This window comes from Monomorium pharaonis, chromosome 6 (assembly GCF_013373865.1).
Source record: "Monomorium pharaonis isolate MP-MQ-018 chromosome 6, ASM1337386v2, whole genome shotgun sequence".
Lineage (NCBI taxonomy): Eukaryota > Metazoa > Arthropoda > Insecta > Hymenoptera > Formicidae > Monomorium > Monomorium pharaonis.
This window is the reverse complement of record NC_050472.1, coordinates 12400048-12425688: the sequence shown is the minus strand read 5'-3', so window position 1 is coordinate 12425688 and position 25641 is coordinate 12400048. Positions and strand designations below refer to the sequence as shown.

The window sequence follows — 25641 nt, the reverse complement described above, 5'->3', positions numbered from 1 at the left end:
TTTACATGATTAAAGTACGCACAAAAATAAAGGGGGCGACGTACGATTTTAAATTATTTATTAGTCACCTAATGAAAATATTGGCTTTATACAAAAAATCTACAGTTTATATGTGTAAAATAGTCCCGTTGCCCCTTAGAAAAAACTTTCAGGAACAATATCGTGCAATTAGAAATAACCCAAATAGCACTGGATGTTCCAAGGACGTCCATTTTAAGTTCAATTCAGGTCCTCATGTCCATGGACATAAAATGGACATTCATAGGATGTCCATTATTGGAATTAAAACGGATGTTCTATTCAGAACGTCTTATGCTGGATATCTGATTTATGTCCGCACTTGGATCTTACTTTTATATAATTTATCTTTATTTTTATTATATAATCTAAAAGAAATATTGTAAATTATATATATATTATTTACAATCCCAGATAGCACAGGACGTCCTCAGAATCATCCTGAATATGTCCCGCGATGTCCTGGGATCTTGTCAGGATATAATAGTTGTATTATTGTAAATATTTTATGTATAAATTTGACTTCTAAAGTAAGTTAAATTCTGTAATAGTATTAATATAAATTGAAATTTTACTCATGTCTTGAGGACATCCTTGGAATGTCTTGAGGATATATGTATTCTAGCTGAAAACGTTATTCTTAAAATATTGTATAAAGAGTTTCATTAGCTACAAAATGTCTGAAGATAAACTTAAATATAATGACTGTATAAATACCAGACATTTTAGATAGCACAGAATGTTCTAAGAATGATATCCTGAAAGTCCTCAGGACATCCTAAGACAGTCCTCAGGACATTCTAAAATAATCCTCAGGACATCCCAAGACAATCCTTAGGACGTCCTAAGAGAGTCCTCAGGACATCCTACGAAAGTCCTCAGGACATCCCAAAATAGTATTCAGGACATCCTGGACGTATAGTAATTTTTGAAAAAAAAACGTAAATTAATATAGCAAGTGAGAAATCTTTGAATATCGTACGTATTTCTAGAATGTATTGCAAAATCAAATGTGTAAAAATGTTGACTTTAAAGTCAGATTGAATGTCTACACTTATTGAAACAATATGGCATATTAACAATACTAAGAAATTATAAAAGATGACATTAAATAATTTTTTAATTTTATTTTATACAAACGGCGCAAAAACAGTTTTTTAATAAGTTATTCCACATGCTATTTCGCGCGCATATGTAAAAATGACTTTAAAAAACTGTAAAACTTTATATTTATTTATAAAAATATAAGTTAACTATATATGTTTCATCCTTCTGACAACATCTATTGTAATGATTTATAACAAATATGTATGCATAAACAAGAAGTACTCATGGATCATCACGAAGCGTTAGGATGCGTATGGTCTGCGAAGTCAAGCATCGTCGGCGATGGTTGATACTTGGATGGGTGACCGTTTTCTCGGGTACAGAGATTAAACATGCTTTAACAGGTACAACTGTCGCTAAAACATGTATAGTTTTCTTCCTCTTACAAAATTATCGTAGAAATAATTAGAACTTTTAATTTTTTGTTAAAGTTTTTTTTCAATTCTCAAAAACTAAAAAATACTTAGAAATATTAAAAAAATTTTCTAAATTAATCGGAATTTTTTATTTTTTAAATTTTTCTGAGAAACGTTTCAAAAAATTTCTTATAAGTTTCTTATAAAAAATCGATACATTTATCAAAAATCCTAAAAAAAGAAATCTAAAAAAATCTGATAAAAAGTGGTCATTGTTTGCTATTCCTGAGGATGTTCTGAGGAAATCCTATGGTATCCTCAGGACGTCCGATGGACTGTCCTCAGGATGTCCGATAGACTGTCCTCAGGATGTCCTGAGGACTAAAAAGTGGCGCTCGTTTGCTATTCCTCAGGATGTCCTGAGGACGTCCCGGGATAAAATCAGGACGTCCTCAGGATATCCACGAAGTCGTCCTGGACGTCCTGAGGACGTCCTAAGGACGTCCGTGTGCTATCTGGGATAGTTCTAATTAACATTAATTTATAAATAATAAATTATATTATTTTTAATTTTCAAAAGGTTTATTTTAATTGTTCTACTTTTAGATATAATATGAAATAATATGAAATAATACGTATTATTTTTTTATTTATTATTAACACTATTAATTATTGGTATTTTTTAAAATGTTTGTTATAATACATTATTGTTTCTTTTTCGTTTTTTATCGTTTTGTTTTTTATTTTCGTTTCTTTTTCTCTTTCTTTTTTATTATCGTTTCTTTTTTTTTTTCGTTTTTTTTCGTTTCTTTTTCCGACCAAAAGAGGGACACAGCAATTGGTTTGGGTCAAGCGCTGTCTTTGTCTAACCAGTAGCATAATGGGCGCTAAACAAAGGAAAAAATTAACCCGGACGATGTCCCCTCTTTGTCTTTCTGTCGGACACTTTTCAAGAGCTTTTTGCAGGAAATGCGCAGTCCATGCTTTATGTCGATAATTTTTACAAAATGTGGATTAACCCACTATTGTAGCAAGCCCTTTAATTGAAAAAGGCCCAAAAGAAATAATCAAACCATAATAGGTCTAAAATTTGGTTTATTTCGGACTTTCTATGAATATCCGAAATTGTGACAAACGTATATCCTATGGACGTCCATTAAAGGACTTTCTATGAACGTACAATGTTGTGCCAAACGTATATCCTATGGACGTCCATCGATTGTCCGACGGACCTTATTTGGACTCTTAATGAACGTCCGAATGTCCAGAAGCGGATATCCATTGGACATACAATGGATGTCCTTGTGCTATCTGGGAAGATTAGAAGCCTAGAAAAAAAGATTCGCATTCCGCAAATAGGAAAATGAGAAAACGAAAATTTAGGTTATACACGCGTAAAAAGTCGATAAGTAGGGTGGCACTCACTTGGACACGGTTCAAATGGACACAGTGCATTTGGACGCGGTGCTTTTGTACACGATATCTTGCGCACGGTTCAAATGACCACAGTGCATTTGCACACTGTGCATTTGAACACAAAAGAAATTTTATTAAAAATGTACACCAGTTATATACACACATAAAATTTGACCACCGGATATTTGCACACAAAAAAATAACCACCGTTCACTTGGACACGTAAAAGTTGCACACCATTCATTTGCACACCGCTCACTTGCACACAGTTCACTTGCCCACCACTCATTTGCACAACAAGAAATGCGCACCGATCATTTGCACACGGAAAGATGCACACCAATTATTGGCACAGGGAAAGATGCGTACTGATCATTTGCACACGGAAAGATGCACACCGATCATATGCACACCGTTCATTTGGACACGGTGCTTTTGGACACGGTGCATTTGGACACCGTTTATTTGCACACCGCTCAGTTGCACACCGTTCAAGTCGCAAACCCATGTAGTGCAGTGAATGCTTTACACACACACACACACACACACACACACACACACACACACACACACACACACACACGGGTTGCAAGGGGGGCCTTCGGTCCCCTCCCGCACCTACCCCGTCCAAGTTGCTAATTCATGTATTGCAAACGCAGCCATAATGAATGAATATTTAATATGCGTTTGATTGAACGTTGTGCAATTGAACGGTGTGCAATTGAACAGTGTGCAACTGAGCGGTGTGCAAATAAACGGTGTCCAAAAGCACCGTGTCCAAATGAACGGTGTGCATTTTTTGGTGTGCAAATGATCAGTGCGCATCTTTCCGTGTGCAAATGATCAGTGTGCATCTTTTCGTGTGCAAATGATCAGTGCGCATCTTTCCATGTGCAAATAATCAGTGCGCATCTTTCCGTGTGCAAATGATCGGTGTGCATCTTTCCGTGTGCAAATGATCGGTGCGCATTTCTTGGTGTGCAAATGAGTAGTGGGCAAGTGAACGGTGTGCAAGTGAATGGTGTGCAAGTGAGCGGTGTGCAAATGAATGATGTGCAACTTTTACGTGTCCAAGTGAACGGTGGGCATTTTTTTGTGTGCAAATATTCGGTGGTCATATAACTGGTGTACATTTTTAATAAAATTTCTTTTGTGTCCAAATGCACAGTGTGCAAATGCACCGTGTACAAATGTACCGTGGCCATTTGAACGGTGCGCAAAATATTGTATCCAAAAGCACCGTGTCCAAATGCACCGTGTCCATTTAAACCGTGTGCAAGTGCACCGCTCCCGATAAGTAGAGCAATATGAGAACCAATTTTTTCGTTCTCAATATGAAATTCAATTCATAGATTGATATTAATATGTGTACTTTAATTCTGGAAAAGAATTTCTAAATCTATACAAGAAATACATATGAAATCTCACTAATAATGTGCATGAATGACTACATTATCGACCTCGATCAAATTTCAAAAGCACTACAGGATCTCTTTAAAAACAGTGTAGTAATATTATCAGAAATATATAAATAGTCTTGTGTAAGAATCATTAATATTAAGTTCTATTGAATTCCTCCTCCAGATCCTTTGAGATCCCGTCACAATAAATTGTTAATTAAATAAGTTGATGATATTGAATGCATTATGTAAATCAATTTCATGAACATGACGTCAGGAGGTTGAATAGACATTCCTATTTTTTTTATTTGGAAGCGAAGAAAGTAGAGTCAATATAAAAATACAGTATTAGTCTAGCCGATAACTGAATCTGAGTCGTTGTTTGAGTGCATAGCAATAATTTGCACATCTTATCGTATAAAAGGCTCCTTTTTGCAATTGCGTGGTTGTTTTAAAATATCGGTCGGAAAATATATCAAGATCTGCGAATTATTTTTTTGTTTGTTTTCACAATAAATATCAACTTGCAACATGTACTCTTACGTCTACTTTCGTATAAAACGTTTTAAAAGACTTCATACATTTTTTATGGAAAGTGGCTTTTAATTAGATTGTATGCTCATGTCTGTATCCCTTCACATAGCTACATGTGATTTTCCCATTCATCATTGGGTCAGTATGTCTCTACCAGTATCATTCATAGTTTTACTGACCCCCAAAATCTGGACTTCTGAGTCTCACAACTCAGAAACTATGGATGGTACGGTATTGCATCCATAGAAGCTTTTGATTGGCATAAACAATATTTTTCCTTATTTACAGACAAAAACTGAAAGCCATTTTCCATAAGAAATGTGAGAGGTCCTTTATTGGTGTTGTATATAATACTGACTTATCTTATTGTTGTCATTACTGTTTAAAAATTACACTTATATATTTCCAGTTATTCTATAACAAATTTGTAAAACAAAGAAAAAAAAAATACTTTTATAAAATAAATAATTAAAACGTATTAATTATATTAATTTAATAATAAAAAATTGTATGGTATTGAAAAAAAATTATTAGGAAAAAATTTAGGAAAAAAGCTACTCGTCGAGACTTAAACGCGCAATGTCAAAATTACAAGTCTAGCATGTCGCTACTGTGCTATGCGCTTCTCACTGAAATGTCCTCTTTCTTAGGTTGATACGGTGCTTGTAATTTTTAATTTTCTCTGGAACGCTTGAGTATTGCGCCTTATCTCTTTGCCCAATAATACTTGACGTGATGACTTATCGATACAATAAGTTTCGTCGAAATCGGTTTGTATCATGTCGTGACCTCTTCTTGTAAGAAATGTGTGACAGTGGTCGGTCAAGTGTGTTATGATTATCAAATTTTTTTGACTGAGTCACAGTATAAATCTTATTTGTTATTTAAAAAAGTCATGTGAACAATAATATCCCAGGTAGCAAGGTGTCGTCTAATTCACGGAATTTTTTGGTCATTTTATGACGAACCAGACGTCATAATGTCGAGATAAAATAACGTCTAAATGTCGTAAAACTGACATACATTTATCTCATCTTAACGACGTCATATATTGACGTCAAAAATACGTCATTATTTTCATATTATGACGTCATTTTCAAGAAGCTAGTATCGTACATTTGACGGTATTTTATTGTTATTTTTATTACAAAACATAGGTTTTTAGATTACATTTAATAAAGACGACATTTTAACGTTATTTTTATGACTATCCCAGGTAGTAAAAGCCGTTATTTTGACGTTTTAAAAAATATTTCGGATACATGTCCTGTATATGCAGTACTTGCATTATGAAAATATTAAAATAACATAATTATAATGTAAAAAAAAAATTTACGTTGTTTCTCAACAAGCATCGTGATTCACCACACCATAGTCACCATAGAACCGCCGTCGACGTTGCTTGACTTCGAAGATCGTACGCTACCTAGCACTTTGTGATGATCCATGAACACTTGATGCTCATGAATACATATTTGTTATAGATCAGTTCAATAGATGTGAGAAGCATGAAACTTGTAGTTAACTAATATTTTTATAAATAAATATAAATTTACAGGTTTTTTCCTGATTTTTACATATGCGAAATAACATGTGGAATAACTTATAAAAATATATAAAAATATGTTTTTGCTCTGTTCTTTTGATAAAGCTAAATTATACCTCAGACAGAACGCAATATTTATAAAATATTTATAAAATATTTATAATATTTATTTAAATATTATATAAATATTTATCCAAATATTTTATAAATATTTTTGTGGTCTTAAATTTGACAAATCATAAAGATTTATCATAAATATTATAAAAATATTTATGAAATATTTATAAATATTTACAAAATATTACTTATACAAATCTTTATTTTTTATTTACCATAAATATTATATAAAATATTTAGTCTATGTTTTAATAATATGTTGAATAAAGATTTTTTTTCTTCGTATATATAAAATATGTAACATATTTATATAATATTTTGAAAAAATAAATATTAATAAATATTTATCATAAATATTATGTGCTGTCTGGGATGATTCTAAAATATTGATAGTATTAATTATATAAAATATTATATTAATTTTAATAATGTTATTTATTAACCAATCTTTAAATAACGATTAATAGTTATAGGTAGCAAGGTGTCGTCCACTAGACCTTAATAATTTGTCATTTGAGGTCAAATCGTCAATTATTACAAAGAATTATAGTTAACGTCAGTAATTAGTCACTAATAAAACCTTATTAATACGTCGTAAAATGATCAATTAACTGACGTTATTAATTAGTCAAGAATATGACGTCGGAAATACGTTGTAGGATGGATAAATGACGTAATTAATAGATCAAAAAATGACGTTACTATTACGTCTTAATTTGGTGTCACACCATGGTAACATGACGTCCGCGACCTTAAATGACGAATTATTGACGTTGTATTAACGTCACCTTGCTACCTGGGATGAGTTATCAAGATATGCAGTGTCTTTTTAAAAATTAATTTCATTCCGTTATTCTTTGATATTAATTATTTTAAAGATGAATCTTTTATTATAGTTTGATTTCAAGTGAAGAATCCTGACCTTACTCTAATTAAACGAATTATTTATATCAATAATATGTTTATGACTGAATGTCTTGAGAGTTTCAATTTTATATTGTCAATATGTTTTTTGATCCTATTAGCTTTTAACCGCCTTTTCGTCTTGGATATCAGGGTGAACGATAAAACGTGGGAGGGACAAAGCAGAGCAATTGATTGCTTGGGATTAATCCAAAACTAGCCTAAAAGAAATTAAGACAACTTTCCTTCCTAACTTCTACACAAAATATTTTATAATAAACATACTTTTAAAGTAATGATAAGTTTATTTATATATAATGAAATTATAATAATTAATATATTAATATAATACCACAGCACAACTTACACAAAATTTGCAACTATATTGTAACAATGTTATAAGATAGGATTTTTGTTGCAATATTATTATATGTGCTGTATATGGTCAAAATAACATTATAGCAATATTATATATATAATATTTTTTTATAAAATTAGAATTAGAATAATCCTGCGAAATATTTCGGCAAAGTTTGCAATATGCTGTAATATTGTAACATTCCTGCATCTTTTTAACAATTTTGTGTTGCAGAAGTAATATTCTACTAATTATATGTGTAGTTATGAGAAGCCTTCATTTGCGCACAGTACAATTGGACACGTTGCAATTGCACACAGTTGCTTTTGGACACAACACATATTTTTGTAAAATTTTTAACATACACATGCACACATGCATGTGAAATTTGTTATTAACTTTGTTAACTAAACATTTGTTACATTGAACATAATGCATTTACGCACAGTTTTTTTGCCCACAGTTCTTTTACACACAGTTTGTTTGCACACAGTTCTTTTGCGCACAGTTTTTTTGCGCACAGTTCTTTTGTGCACAGTCAAGCGGATCGTATTTAGATATTCATAAATGACTGTTGATACATCTAAAGGCCGGTATTCATAGTCGAATCTTATTTCAAGATCGTCTCAAGTAATGTTTTAAGATGCTAATACGGTTCTGCATTTCAAGTACATTGCAAACAAAGTAAAGTTCATATGTGTTTGCAGATTTCCAATACAATGTACATAGGTTAGCGAGAATATTTAGATGCGATTAACTGTGCGCAAAAAGAACTGTGCGCAAAAGAACTGTGCGCAAAAGAACTGAGCTCAAAAGAACTGTATGTAAATGCATTGTATTCAATGTAACAAATGTTTAATTAACAATATTAATAACAAATTTCACATGCATGTGTGCGTGTGTAAAAAATTCTACAAAAATATGTGTTGTGTCCAAAAGCAACTGTGCGCAAATGCAACGTGTCCAATCAAATGGTGTGCAACTTTATGTGTCCAATAGCACGGTGTGCAATTGCAACGTGTCCAATTGTACCGTGTGTCATTGAATCACTTTCTGTAGTTATACATATACACTGTATTAATGGGAGTGGCTCACTTGGACACAATACAATTAGACATAGTGCAGATGGACACGTTGCAAATGAACACAAACTAATGTACACGGTTCAAATGGACGCGGTTTATTTGGACACAGAATTTTTGTACACCGTATAAAGTTGTACACCGTACATTTCCATACCCTTCTGTTAGGGCACCCCTACCGACGAGGTGGGTGCAGGAGAGGGGCCGAAGGCCCCCTTCCCCTTGCAATCTCCCGTATGTGTGTGTGTGTGTGTGTGTGTGGGTGTGTGTGTGTGTGCGTGCGCGCGCGCGCGCGTGTGTGTGTGGGTGGGTAGTGGCCACGGTTACGGTGTACAACTTTACAGTGTACAATTTTGCGGTGTACAACTTTACGGTGTAAAAATGTACGGTGTACATTATTTTATGTCCATTTGTAACGTGTCCATTTGCACTGTGTCCAATTGTACTGTGTCCAAGTGAAGGCCATTCGTATAAATAACACTGTAGATTTAATTATGTACGTATTCACACAAACACACACACACACACATACACGCAGAATTAATTCTTTGACTGCACACTATCAAAAAGTTACGTTTACTGCACACATGGGTGTACGACACTCAAGAAACTTTGACGGTTTGTATTTCGGACAGAAATCGACAAATTTTAATTCATTTTATTTATCCTTAAGGAAAATTTCTCAGAATTCTGATAATATAGAAAGTCATATGTAGAAAGAGATATAAAATAAACTGACAATAAATCAAAAAATTTTGCATAAAAATTCATTTTTTTTAAACGGCTGTATTTTGTAGAAAAAAAAAGAAAAAATACTTCAAAATATAGCTGAAAAGCTAATGAGTTATACTTTAAGAATCTATTATCGGTTTTTCGATTTGTTCCAAAAATATATTTTTTTTAAAATAGAATATTTATTATTTGTTAATCCAACAGTATTAGCTTAAAATTGAAATCATGGAAATATTTGTAAGTAAAATGATTATTGTTTTCATGATTATTTATTATTTATATTTAACTCAAATATTTTATAATTTTATTAAAATGTAACTTAAATTATATTCTACTACAATTGCTGCAGATTTTCGCTGTGTGATCTTTGAACATCGGTTTATCGCATTTTAGGCATTTACAATTGGTTTTTTTGTCTAAATGTGATGGGCAGAAATCGCATCTTTTTTGTTTCGTCATTTTATTATTGGCCAGAAGATTACAAAAATATTGATCTTCGGTCGATTGTCTTGTCGATCTTTGTCAATTATCGATTTCCGCTCTGCACAATTTTGTGACGTTCCCTGCACACGAGGTGTATCGCACCAATCGAATTTTCGTTTATTTTCCTGCATTAAGCGAGTACCGACCGAATCAGGCACGCATAAGATAAAAGAGACCCCTAATTTCTTCCCTTCCCATATTCTATTTCCTTACTACTGTTCGTTCTAAAATGGTGCACGTTTAAAGATCGATCTGGGTGTAGCTAACACAGTATGCAGTTAGAAGATTAATTATATGTGTTATTAACGTTGTTTTTCAAATTGTTGTAAAATTAAATTGTATACGTTGTTTTTCAAATTGTTGTAAAATTAAATTGTATAATTTGAGTTAAATTAAATTAAATTAAGTGTTTAAGTTATCCAGTCATATATTGAAAAAAATAATTGGTTGGAAATGAATTTGATCAAAATAATTTGTTTGATAGAATAAGAATCGTACCTGGAAAGACTTTTTCTTGACAGACCAGTAACATCTGATCCATGATCTGATAAAGGAGCTTCGACAACGAGCTCAGTGGTACTGGATGCAAATCCTGCAGCATTTTTGGCAACGCAGGTAAATGTACCGGCATCTTCAGGAAAGACTTCCCTTATTATCAAAGTAGCAACGTTATCCTCGTCATAATACATTTGAAAATCAGTAGATGGCTTGATAATAGCGCTCTGACGGAACCAAGTTATTTGTGGTCTTGGTATGCCTTCTACTTGACATTCGAATTGAACGGTGTAACCATCTAACGTATGAATTGGTTGTAATTTTTCAATAAATCTTGGTGCCGAGGCTTTTTCTCCAGGAACTGGTTCTAAGACAATAAACATGTGATATTAATATTTAAAAGCTTTATAATACAATAAACTTAGAAGCGTATACTATGAAAACGATGTGATTAATAAATTTCACATATCGTCTCGTTCTAATTTCTTAATTTCATAGATACTTACTCTCAAAAATTGGTAGTTTATCAATCTTTTCATGCAATTTTCGTTGTAAGTAAATAGTGTAATGTGTTTCATCTAATAAATATTGTGCTGGTACCCAACCCTTTTCTTCGGTTAAGTGTTTCTTTACAAACCACCAATCCTGATTGGTATGATCTATGGAAAGTGAATATTAATCAAAGATGTTATATGTGTTAATTGTTAATATATTGAATACGTAATATGATGGTAACATTTAATGAAGTAGGAATCTTACCTATAATGAAAACTTTTTCCCCTTCGACTAAATTAATAGCTTCTTCTGTTTCAGCAATATAAGAACAAATTGAAAACATTGTATCACCTTCACGGACAATATATTCAAGTGCATCGACTAAAAACATTAGTAACAATTAAATTATTTAAAATAAAATATAACAAAAATCAAAACAATAAAATATTAAATTTTATGTAATATAAATATTAGATTCTGTATTATGTGTAAAATTTTAGGCAATTGTTTAGAATCGTAGCTTTTTCCAATTTTGAAGTTTTTTGCAGGTTTCTTTACAACAAAAATTTTTATAAAGAAACCTGCAAAAAACTTCAAAATTGGAACAGTCACACAAACAAAAGTGGTTGGTCCGACGGACCAGACGGGAGCGTTCCAGATGCGCACAGTAACAAACGGGCACCACCAATCAGATTGCTGGGTTGGTTAGGGTTAGGATGAATTTATAGAATTTGATTGGTGGTGTCCGTTTGTTACTGTGCGCATCTGGGACTTACTCGACCAGACTAATCAATCCTTATGTATTTTGACCCGCTGAATCCAAGGTCGGAATTGCAAGGTTAGTTCACATTTTTTAACCACAAAAAAAATTTTTTTTTAATGTTAGTCTAGCGGACCAGACTAGTCAATCTTTGTGTATTTTGACCCGCTAAATCCAAGGTCGGAATTGCAAGGTTAGTTCACATTTCCTAACCTCAAAAAAAATTTTTTTAAATGTTAGTCCAGCAGACCAGACTAGTCAATTTTTGTGTATTTTGACCCGCTGAATCCAAATCCAAGGTTAGAATTGCTAAATTGGCTCATTTTTTCCTAACCTCAAAAAAATTTTTTCAAATGTTGGTCCGGCAAACTAAATTAGTTTATTTTTAAGTATTTTGACCCGCTGAATCGAAATTTAAGGTCAGAATTGCTGAATTAATTCATTTTTTTTAACCTCAAAAAAACACTGTAAAAACAGTTTGGGTTACAAATATATAATCCAGAGTGTGCAAGCTTGCATAACTACATTACCCGGGGAAAATTCAATAGATATGACAAGTCTGAGCTTCTGTGAATAAATAGCGTAGAAAATTCACTCCCTTTTTTTTATTATATACAACTCTTTTATTCTCGAAAGTTTGGATTAATGAACAAACTGAAACCTGGATGTTACAAGTCTGACGAGTGGAGACTATTTATCTATTCTTCTAAGAGAACCTTGAAAGTAGTGTTGCTGCGCAATACGAATGTATATGCCTCCATTCCTGTATCGCACTCGGTAGTGATAAAAGAAGAGTACACAAACTTGAAACAATTCTTGAAAAAATTAAAGACACAAAACATAGATAACAAATTTGTGGGGATTTGAAAATTCTCACCATATTATTGGGTCAAATCAGATTACACAAAAAATCCGTGCTTTCTATGTGAATGGAATAGTAGAAATTGAACGAACCATTACATAAGAAAAGAATGGCCAACAAGGACGTCTTTGCAATCTGGGTCTAAAAACATCATAAATGAACCGTTAGTTGAGCCTTCAAATGTTTTTCTTTCAGCTTTTCATATCAAATTAGGACTCATGAAACAATGCTCTGAATAAAAAAGGTGAATGCTACCAGTATTTACAAAAAAAATTTCCCAACATCTCTGATGCAAAATTGCGGAAAAGAATTGTCGATGGATCTCAAATACATAAAATGTTGAGAGTCGACAATTTTATCACCAGAATGAATGGAGACGAAAGAGTAGCATAGCTGAGTTTCAAAGGTGTCACAGAAAATTTTCTAGGATTACAGAGAAAGGGTGACGAAAATGATGGAGAACTATAGAAAACTAGGTTGCTTAATGAGTTGGTAAAGGTTGCTTAATGAATTGGTAAGGGTTGCTAAAGAGAATAAATCTTAAATTGCATTTCTTGGATTCTCATATCGACTATTTCCCAGAAAATCTAGGTGATTCTAGTAAAGATCAAGGAGAAAGATTTTATCAGGACATCAAGGAAATGGAGCATCGATATCAAGAAAAGTCGGATGTGAACATGATGGCTGATTTCTGTTGGACGCTCAATCGAGATGTCTCTGTAAAAGGGAAGAAGTGTAAGAAAAAGCCATTGCACAGAACCTTTGAGAATAAAAGAGTTAGATATCATAGAAAAAGGGAATACATTTTCTACGCTATTTATTCACAGAAGCTCAGACTTGTCATACTCCTGCTAAAAAAAAAAAGATAGAACTTGATAGAAAATATTTCTACGATGTTGAATTCGAGATTTAGTTGCGGCTTTTCTTATTGCCGATCACATATTCCAGATAGATTGTCAATCATTCTGAGTAATAATAATCCGATATATAGTTTTTTATATATAATATAGTGGACAGTATATCATGTTTTTCATATCAACTTTCGTTGTTGAGGTCAAACTCGCCTTTATCGTAAGAGACCGATAGAACTTAATAGGATTTGTATGACACAGTCCCCGTAAACTATCATGTAATTTTCAAAGTAGATTTATACAATAGACATATACAATATGATAATCAGTAAATTATGTTTTTCATATTAACCTTAATTACAAGTAAGAAATTTCTTTAAATTTATTATAAATCCTGAATGCAACCTGATAGGTTGTGTATGATATAATCGTGATAAACAATCAGATAATTATGATAGAATTACAAAACTGGTCAAACATGATTGAACATGATAGAAATTCTATCATTGCTCGAAAAGCTTTTGATAGAACTGGATACAGCTATATAAGTTATCATTGATTTTGAATAATGTTTTATACAGTTGTATCTTTTTTCTTACGCAGGGACGTATTGAATTTTCCCCGGGTAATGTGGTTACGCAAGCTTGCACGCTTTGGATTATATATTTGTAACCCAAACTGCTTTTACAAGGTTGTTTTTTTGAGGTTAGAAAAAATGAATCAATTCAGCAATTCTGACTTTAAATTTCGATTCAGCGGGTTAAAATACATAAGAATTGACTAGTCTGGTCCGCCGAACTAACTACTTTTTTTTGTGTGCTTGTGTAATCAATCGGGGGAGTCCAAAAAATATGTAACCTACTAATTTTTTTGGCCATTTTTTTCGAAGTGGTTTCGTATCTTTCGACGTAACAAAGTACACACACACACACACACCACGCGCGCGCGCGGGGGGTGCAAGGGGGGTCTTTGGCCCTCCTCTCGCACCCACTCGTCGATAGGGGTGCCCTGTAGGTTTATTCTGTAACTCTTAACGACAGTGTCGATATCGTTACATTGTTGTGCACATACATATGACAAAAAAGCTGCGCAACGCCAATATAACGATACCGTACTGTCATTAAGAATTAAAATAGGCTACTGAGCAGAAATGCGCGGAAGTACGGTGCGTACTTTGTTAATGATAAAGTATGACTTAACCCACATAGAAATAAAACCTCCAGTAGATGTCTAATGGACGTCTGCCATGGAAGTATAAACTTCCAGTGGACGTCCATTAGACGTCCAATATAGAGCCATTAGAAATCCACAGTTCCGCATTGTGGACGTCCATTAGATCTTCATTAGAGGTCGTCAAAGAGGTCTATTAGACGTTGTGTGGATCATTAATAGAGGCTTCACGAAGCCTCGATGGATGACTGACGGACGTTTCGTGGATCATTAGTAGAAGCTTCATGGAGCCTCGATAGATGATTGACAAAATAAAAATTTAAAATAAAAATTTTATTTCTTTTAAATTATTTTTATCAACAGTACATACTAAATTTAGGACAAATTTTTATTAATTAATTAAATTTAAATTATATTATTTTATTTTATTCTTACTTGCCTCTGGTTTTGAACCCGGGACCTTAGGATTACGAACCTTGTACTCTATCCGCTATGCCAATTTGACTCATCGATATGGGTACTTGTTATTGTCCACATATACATATATGTTATAAACTGACGCAATTATATTATTTTTTATAAAAGCAATTAAATTTTGCAAAACATTAAAAATAAATAGCATTAATTTATTTACTTATTAATTTCATTGTTAAATTTCTTTTTCCATAACCTTAATAATTTGATGGAAATTGCGATCTATTTAGCATTAATACTTTGAAGCGTTCAAATAGTTAATTAGATAATTTTAACTATATAGATCATATATTCTAAGAAAAATTGAATAGTACACTTATTATTCTGTTTTTGTATTCAGTACATGATAAATTTAGATTTTGTGCATTTTTTTGTGCGCAGTAATTGTAGACAAACCGTTATTTTTGAAAACATTATTTTTATAATAATTTTTTTTTAATATCAAATGGATCTCTCATTCAGGATGTTATAGTGTTGTCTGATTTCTGAGTCAACTACGACGCGCATGGACGGCTCAAAAATCGGACAGCATTGTGATATCTTTTATGAGATATTAAGCTGATATCATAAGGATAACATTTTCAAGAAACTTAAATGAAATTCTTCCATGAGATATCTCAAAGACCTCTCTTAGCAGACGTCTCTGATAAATGTTACCATTTGGACATCATTTCCAAGATATCTAAATGTTTTCTTTAAAAAGTTCTCTTAAAGTTTTCATTCTGACAAGCGTGTTGTCTGGGTTAACTTCTACCATAAAAATAAATGTTCCATACAGCTATGGAAGTTTAATGGATACCTAATGGACGTCTATCTAACTTCCATCATGGAAGTAAATGTTCCATAGAGCTATGGAAGTTTAATGGATCCTTAATGGACGTCTGTCTAACTTCCATTATGGAAATAATGTTCCATAGAGCTATGGAAGTTTAGTGGATCCCTAATAGACGTCCATCTAACTTCCACTATGGAAGAAAACATCCAATGGAGCTATGGATGTTTAATGGATTCCTAATGGATGTCTATCTAACTTCCATCATAAAAATAATGTTCCATAGAGCTATGGAAGTTTAGTGGATCCCTAATAAACGTCCATCTAACTTCCACTATGGAAGAAAACATCCAATGGAGCTATGGATGTTTAATGGATCCCTAATGGATGTCTATCTAACTTCCACCATGGAGGTAAACCTCCAATGGAGCTATGGACGTTTACCGGATCTTTAATGAACGTCTGTCTAACTTCCGCCATGGAGATAAATCTTCAATGGAGCCATGGAAGTTTACTGGATCCCTAATGGACGTTTAGCTAACTTCCGCCATGGAGGTAAACCTCCAATGGAGCTAAGGAAGTTTACTAGACCTCTAATGGACGTCCATCTGACTTCCACCATGGACATAGACGTTCCATGGATCTATGGAGGTTTAATGGACGTCCATTGGACATCCACTGGATGCCAATTTCTATGTGGGAACTGACATAGTTATTTCTCAACAAAGTATGCATCATACTTTCGCGCACTTCTACCCAGGACACCCTTACCGACGGTGTGAGTGCGGAAAGATGGAGCAAAGGCGCCCCTTGCACCATCCTGCGTGCGCGCGCGCGTGTGTGTGTGTATGTGTGTGTGAGACTGCAGGTCACAGACTTCTGACTTTTGACTTCTGTGACCTTTTTTAGTAAAAAAAAGAACTACTTTGTGTGTAGTTTTTTTATCTCCTCCGTGCAATTCTTTAACTTGACAACAAAATACACTATTTCATAAAAAAATTTTTTTAAAACTTTAAAATTGAGAAAAGTCACGATTCTCAACATTTACCTAATCTTATTAGATTTTATTAGATTATATGTAAATAGATATTATTAAAGCAAACCTTCTTCGGATATTTCCTCTTCTTTGGTAATACTGAGAGAAGCTTCTTCTGCAATACCATATATAAATATCAAAACAAATATCGACAGTAATATTGTTGCTTATAATTATACAATTGTAATATTGCGAAATTTTTCTTTAGGCGGATATAGTGTTTATATAAACAGACTCTCTTTCTATTTACTTATAACTTTATAATTTTGTAATAAAAATTATATAAATAAATCCCTTAATATTATGTTAAAAAATGTAATAATTATTACCGATATGCTTTTCATACGCAGTAAATTAACAAAAAATTAAGAATAATAAATAAAAGTTTAAAAAAAATACAACACTTGAAGGAAAAGGAAAGGTAAAACATGTAAATAGAGAGCATATACAGACATTGTCTAAAGAATTAAAATAATTATTAAAGTACACTAATTATTGTTATAAAAAACATATTCTATTATTTTAATTTTATACAGAGATTATACAGGGTCTCACGATTACTACCACAATATTTTAATAACGTATTTTAAAGATAAAGTAATAATAATGGGAGCGGGTGAAATATATCAATCCTTATACTTAGATCAAAAAAGTTTCTTTATGATTCCCGCTAATAATGACAAAGGGCATAGCGGAATAAGCAGGTGAAATCTGCCCCCGCACTAATCGAGCTCAAATTGATATCATTAGTTGGCACCCTTGAGATGTAAAACTTCCCCAAATATTAGTTACAAAATTGCATTTTTGAGGGAGTTATGGAGGGGGAAAGAAAAATAAAGAAAGTGGTTTTTTTCGAAAATGGTTGGACCGAATTTAATGAAAAAAATATATGTTGTAAACATCATTTAGACAAGTTTGAGAAAATTTTAAGTAATTTTTGTGGTAAAAAAAACTCGATAAAAAATTTTTTGAATTTTTTATGAATTTTTTTGGGGGTGATAGTTCTGAGATACCACTTTTATATTTTCACAAAAACATCTCTAGATCTTCTTCTTTAACACTTTTTTTTTTAAATCAATCGGAGTGGTGGAACATGGTTAAAAATAATAATTTACACCGCGCCGCCGTGTCGCACCGCGCTGGCTGGGCGACCGGGCCGCGGCGCACGGCGATTGCTGTCATGTTGAACTTACATACTAGTTGCAGTGTTGCAATGTTTAGTTGCCAAGAAAAATTATGATATAATAATATAAAATATAATAACACATAATATTTCCAGGACGTCTGCAATTAGCCTATAAAACTTATCGTTTCGGCAGTTTACCACGAGGAAATCGCCTCTCACATTATCTATCATCGAGGTGCTTTTTTAATGTGAGTTCCCTTGCCTCTCACATTATCTATTATCGGGGTGCTTTTTTAAAGTGAGTCCCCTCGCCTCCTACATTATCTATTACCGAGGTTCTTTTTTAAAGTGAGTCCCCTCGCCTCTCACATTATCTATTATCGAGGTGCTTTTTTAAAGTGAGTCCTCTTGCCTCTCACATTATTTATCATCGGGGTGCTTTTTTAAAATGAGTCCCCTCGCCTCTCACATTATTTATCATCGGGTGCTTTTTTAATGTGAGTCCCTTTGCCTCTCATATTATCTTTTTGGCGAATGGACTCATATTAAAAAAGCACCTCGATGATAGATAATGTGAGAGGCGAGAAAACTCACATTAAAAAAGCACCCCGATAATAAATAATGTAAGAGGCGAGGGGACTCACTTTAAAAAAGCACGCCGATAATAAATAATGTGAAAGGCGAAAAAACTCACATTAAAAAAGCACCCCGATAATAAATATTGTAAGAGGCGAGGGGACTCACTTTAAAAAAGCACGCCGATAATAAATAATGTGAGAGGCAAAAGAACTCACATTAAAAAAGCACACCGATGATAAATAATGTAAGAGGCAAAGGGACTCACATTAAAAAAGCACCCCGAACATATGGAATTTAAAAACGTACTGCAATCTCTTCGTGATGAACTTCCGAAACGATAAGTTTTATAGCCTAATTGCAGAGACTGAGTCCCAGATGCGCACAGTAATAAACGGACACAGCAGGCTGAGTGAAACGGACACAGACCAAATGTGCACAGACCAAATGCACACGGACCAGATGCACACGGGCCAAATGCGCACGGACCAAATGCGCACAGTTGCAAACCTATGTGGTGCAGAGAATGCTTTACACACACACACACACACACATACACACACACGTGGGGTGCAAGTGGGGGCTTCGCCCTCCTCCCGCACCCATCGATAGAGATGCCCGAAAAGTCGCAACCCATGTAATAAGTTTGTAGGTTACTGTGTCCGTTTGGTCTGTGTGCATTTGGTCCGTGCGCATTTGTTCCGTATGCATCTGGTCCGTGCGCATTTGGTCTGTGCGCATTTGTTCTGTGTGCATTTGGTCTGTGTCCGTTTCACTCAGCCTGCTGTGTCCATTTATTACTGTGCGCATCTAGGACGCTCCTATTGCAGACGTCCTGGAAATATTATATGTGTTATTATATTTTATATTATTATATTATAATTTTTCTTGGCAACTAAACATTGCAACACTGCAACTAGTATGTAAGTTCAACATGACAACAATCGCCGTGCGCCGCGGCCCGGTCGCCCAGCCAGCGCGGCGCAGCATGGCGGCGCGGTGTGAATTATTATTTTTAACCATGTTCCACCACTCCGATTGATTTAAAAAAAAAATATGTTGAAGAAGAAGATCTAGAGATGTTTTTGTGGAAATATAAAAGTGGTATCTCAGAACTATCACCCCCCAAAAAATCATAAAAGATTCAAAAATTTTTTTATCGGGTTTTTTTTTACCACAAAAATTACTTAAAATTTTCTCAAACTTGTCTAAATGATGTTTACAACATATATTTTTTTTCATTAAAATCGGTCCAACTATTTTCGAAAAAAACCACTTTCTTTATTTTTCTTTCTTCCTCCATAACTCCCCCAAAAATGCAATTTTGTAACTAATATTTGAGGATGTTTTACATCTCAAGGGTGCCAACTAATGATATCAATTTAAGCTCGATTAGTGCGGGGGCAGATTTCACCTGCTTATTCCGCTATGCCCTTTAAAAACACATATGTATGAGATTTGTATTTAATTTCGCAACCTATTACTTACGAGTCTGTCGCTCTCTTAAGGAGTTATACGACATCCTTAGAACTAAAGGAAATTAATACGAAAATATCTTGAGTCTACAATAGTTCTAAATTATAATCAGTCAATGAAAACCAAAATACCAGTATGTTTTGCTAATAACATTTTTAACATCCAAAATATAATAATATTTACTCATTTATAATCACACGATAAGGCGTATTTTACAATTTGACAAATCCATTTTCTGTTTCTGGCCAATTAAAATAGCGGATTCGTATACATACACTGTTTCCTGATACATATAAAGTCATGCGGTGTACTTTTTCAAAAAAGCATTAATATTAAGATCAATTAAAATTTATTTAAATACATTTCTAGATACAAGTTAAATGTATTTAAAAAATCAAGTCAAATTAAATTTTGATTGTATTTGCCACGTCCAGACATACATAATTTTGTAAATAATAATGGTAGTATTTAAGAAAAAATAGATTCTCAAGTCTTCCCCGAAAGTAGATCCAGTCTTCTAATAATACCATTTTACTCATTCAATGGCTCATTATTAGAGCTATCCAATATGATACATGTTATTGCTATGTTCAGAAAATATTTATATGTAAGATATTTGATGTATCTTAAATATGATGAACAACATAATATAGACACAGCAATCAACAGTATGAATACCATTCTTACATGTACAATAATATTCTTTAATAATATATTTTCTATTATGTTTTTGCTACGTAAACATATTGTGTTTTATTACGAGACATGCCTGTACTGTATTTGAGTTGTATTTTGAGCTTTAAAAATATTGGATTAAAAATATCGGTATTATAGTTAGCGAGATCATCAACTCCTATAGCACAGCTAAGATCTATTCTGTATTGTCCATCTTGGGTCACATGTTTCCTATAGTAAGATCTAATCTCCTTAATTTGATATTTACCAAGACTTATAAAATATAAATCTTTTTCCTCTAATATTGGAAAGTTGTTTAAATGTTCCTCAATTATAGAATAAAATCGGGAGTCATGTTCAGTTGATTGAAAAAGAATCATTAGTTGATTGCAAATGTGAAAGCATCATGTAAGCTTAAATAACAAAATAAAAATACCTAGGATAAATACTATAATATAAAATAAAAAGATGCTACTGAAGGATATCAATATTAATACAGCACAGAAGGATTGCAACAACATTGCAGCAACGTTTTTCTGCAAGATCGCAACATTCCTAAAATATTGCAAAATATTCCTGCAATATTTCTGTATTACTACAGCAATAGTAAAATAATCGCTTGCAGCAATTTTGCAACATAACATTGCAGCAATATAATAATATAACATATATGCAATAGTATGTTGTGTATATTTGTATCGACATAATTTCTCTTTGGTGTATGAGAAATTATAAGAAATTAGGACTGTGAAAACTATACGTAGAATGTGCATAAATTTTCTGTATTATAATAGTAAATCATAAAATGCCAACTTTTTTAACTATTTTTAAAACTCTTTCTTTTTTTATTTGCACAATAGTTAATCGATCGACAATGTCACCGGTCAATTATAATTGATAATTGATAATTATCAAATGTAAAACAACAATATCAAATGTAAAACATTGTTCCCATCCAAAGACTCATGCACATTAACGACTTTTTCAATCGGCTTCCGAGTTAACGCCCTTTTCAATCGGTTTCTGAGTTAATGTCCTTTTATTCGGAAATGTGATGTATAAATAAAATTTTCCATATACAGGGTGGGTATCTTAATAGCTGTCTTAACTTATTTTTAGCATGGGAGATGGATTATGACTGCAATCTTAGTACAAACATGTATGACATATATGTATGTGCATGATGCCGTACATGTGTGTATTTTACGTACATACTCTACAGTAAAAAAAGTTGTTTAATTATAAATGTGTAATACATAACGACATAAGTAGAAAATGAATCAAAATCCTTTATTTTTATCCTGAATATAAAATAAATGAGAATAGAACATAACTTTGTAAACTATATGTGCTACACACATACTTCTGTTATTTTTGCTATTTTAATATTATTTTAAAATAATACTGTAACATTGTTGAAGTAATATTGCAAAATAACATCTTTACTATATTTTTGCAATATTACACCGCAACATGCAATATTAATAGCAACGTTGCAACATGTTGCTGCAAGCTTTTATGCTATATGAATATTATATTAAAAAAGAATATTAAGATTGCACATGTAAGAATGGTGCTCGTGCTTTTGACTGCTATGTACATATCACGTCGGCCATTTGGTATCTAAAATATGTCAGATACCTTTCCAGTAACATACTGACACCTTTTAAGCATACTAATAATCTTCTTCCATTGGATAGCTTTATGGAGCTTTAATGTTGAGTCATCGAATAAATAAAATGACATCTGTAGGAGGTGAGAACTATTTTCAGCGAAGGTTAGAGAACGTAAAAGTATTTTTTTTTATTATTATTCTTATTATCTATAATATTATATATGATTCATGATTGAACACAGATAGCACAAAAATCTCTATAAAAACGGGCAAAGTTCTTTTTACTACTTTACAATCGAGCATAATGTGCATTATAAAACTAAAAGACATTCGACAAGTAATGAGTACTGTGTAGAGTGAAGGACGATGAATTATTAATGACATGATCGTTAGTTTAATACCACGCGGTACAACTTTTTCTAATTTTTTCTTTCAATTATAGATCTATAATATATGCATGTGTAGGTAAGGGAGGGTGGGGTTTACATCGTGACACGGGGTGAGTGGTGACATTAGTAATATCTCCAGTTCTAGTGGTTTTCTAGTTACAAAACTTGACCAGAAAAGAGATAGAAGGTCAACATGCAAAACGCCAGACCATGTCTGTGTCTAACTTTGTTTACGTTGCGGTAGAAATGCTTCAATGTGTGACATCGACATAAAGCATGGACTATGCATTTCCTACAAAAAGCCCGTAGGTTTGTTTTTTATTCCTGCACAGCTGCACTAGTGCAATAAATTAGAATGAGAAAAAAAATATTTGTCTTATTCTAACTTATTGCACCAATGCAGCAGTGCAAGACGGTGCAATGGTGAAAATGTAAAATCGGAGCGTAAGTCGAATGTAAAGGGAGAGTAATAGAAGCGTTAACAAACCTTCTACAAAGCGTAAATTGAAACAATGAAATATAAAAGAAGTGTTACGCTTATTTTACATTTCATTGTTTCAATTTACGCTTTGTAGAAGGTTTGTTAACGCTTCTATTACTCTCCCTTTACATTCGACTTACGCTCCGATTTTACATTTTCATCAAGGGAATAAAAAAACAGACCTCTTGAAAAGTGTCTGGCAGAAAGACAAAGAGGAGACGTGGTCCGGGTCAATTTCTTTCTTTCCATGTCACAATCAACTCCATGGGTGTCACGTCCGACAATAGGTTAGCCGTAACATTTGCATTGTCTTGTTCAAGTGCTTGTACACTACAGATGTAGATGAACAAAAAACCTTGGAGTTTTTGAAAGATCAAGAACTGCTCTTTCGAATGACAGTATTATCTGACCAGTTAAACTAATAGCTTAGTAAATATACGTAATTTCCAAAAAGTGTCACGATAAACCTCACCTTCCCTTGTTTATATTATTTAATATACAAAAAATATTTGGTAAAACGTTTTGGTACACATTAATTTCTATTATGTTTGTTTATATAAAATATATGAAATATATATGAAAGACATTTACAAACACATATTTATTTTTAAAGCTTAACTGATATATCAAAAGATTCTTTAATATTGACAAAAATTGTGAAGATAATTATTCTAAGGCAAATAGATAAGACATTTTACATTCTTTCTAAAGAATACAATCTTTTTTATAAAAAATAGTATACAAGATATATCATGTAATGACTGTGATGCATCATATATTGGACAAATAATTTAAAGAGAGAACTGCCAAAAATTGAAATCATATCTGCAGAATTATATTTATTTATTTGATTACAGAACATAAAATGTAATTATTATAAATTCAATTGGGATAATGTTGACATTTTAATTACAAAAAGAAATATTTGTAAATGTAAATCAAGTTTTGTTTTCTTAATATAGTGAAATGTAATTGTATGGTATATGCTTTTATAAAATATGTTGTATGCAGACAATATTTATGTTTTATATGTTTTTATGATTTATTTGGCACAATGTAATAAGTCTACAAAAAATATTTAAATAATTTAATTTTTTCTATGTACCGTGAAATATCTTATATATTTGTTTTAGAATAATTATTTTTATAATTTTTATTTCCGGAATATTATGTTATAAACAATTTTTGATTTGTGAATCAAGCTTTAAAATAAATATGGCATGTTTGTAAAAATATTTTAGATATTTTACTTTTATTTTATACAGACAAATATATAATATTTAAAAATTAATGCATATTAAAATATATCAAACATTCTTTTTTATATTATACGAGGTGTTAATAAACCTCCGCATAATATTCATATCATGTAACACACGAAAATTGAAGATGAAAAGCTCTCTAATATTTTTCGATTCCATGCGTACAGCTCTTATAATTATTGTCGGAAAATAGTGAAATACAGCCAGTGAATGCACGGATATAACGAGGGGATATTTTCTCTCACGCGCAGCAACGATCGTCTTGTTTTCCACCGCGCTCGCGCTTTCGTTATGTGAGTTCATTGGCCGTATTTTACTATTTTCCAACAATAATTAGAAGAGTTGTACGCATGGAATCGAAAAATGTCGGAGAACTTTTCGTCTTCGATTTTTGTAGGCTACATGATAGTATAAATATTATGCGGAGATCTATTAACAACCTATATATTACTAATTATTATATAATGGAATACATATTTACACACACGCACGCACGCACGCACGCACGCACGCACGCACGCACACGCACACATATTCACACTACAAGATATGTCACCTAATAACTACTACTGCTCATAAGAAGATAGAAGAGATTGAAATGAACACAAAAGCCCCCTCGGCTCAGACGCTTCTCTTGGCGCGCTCTCATTTGTATAATTAAAAGAATTAATGTCTATTATTATATATGTGCGGATATCGTATAATGTTATAAGACTTATATTCATCTCAATCCTTTTTATCTTCTCATGAGCAGTGATAATTATGACGCGATACATCCTACATAATCAAATTAATTAGAAATAAAAAAATGTTGTGCCGCGTGGATTCGATCTAATCTTATAGTTAATATAATAGTTCGTAATTTTATCATTTGCTCTGTCGAGCATTTTTCTTTCAGTTTTACAACATACATTATGTTTAACGCCAAAATGTCTAAAATTTAAAGCGTTAAAAAATACTACTTTTAAGATTTATTTAATAAACCGCTTGGATATAATATAGTTTATTTTCGAACACATTGAAAAAGAATGAAATCATAGTCTGGGACTATATCCTCTCCTTATAAGTGCACAA

The 25641-nt window shown here is 32.6% G+C and overlaps 1 protein-coding gene across 12 annotated transcripts in view; it reads right to left on the bottom strand.

Moving 5' to 3' along the window:
* The window catches only part of LOC105839056 (titin), a 221105-nt gene that overhangs the window by 49476 nt on the left and 145988 nt on the right, over nt 1–25641 (bottom strand). For all 12 annotated transcript variants that reach the window (XM_036288720.1, XM_036288732.1, XM_036288726.1 and 9 more), the window contains 4 exons: nt 17035–17082; nt 11307–11423; nt 11054–11206; nt 10551–10914 (listed from right to left, as the gene is read on the bottom strand). In XM_036288720.1, the coding sequence (XP_036144613.1) occupies nt 10551–10914; nt 11054–11206; nt 11307–11423; nt 17035–17082 (682 nt within the window). The remainder of the gene's footprint in view (nt 1–10550; nt 10915–11053; nt 11207–11306; nt 11424–17034; nt 17083–25641) is intronic.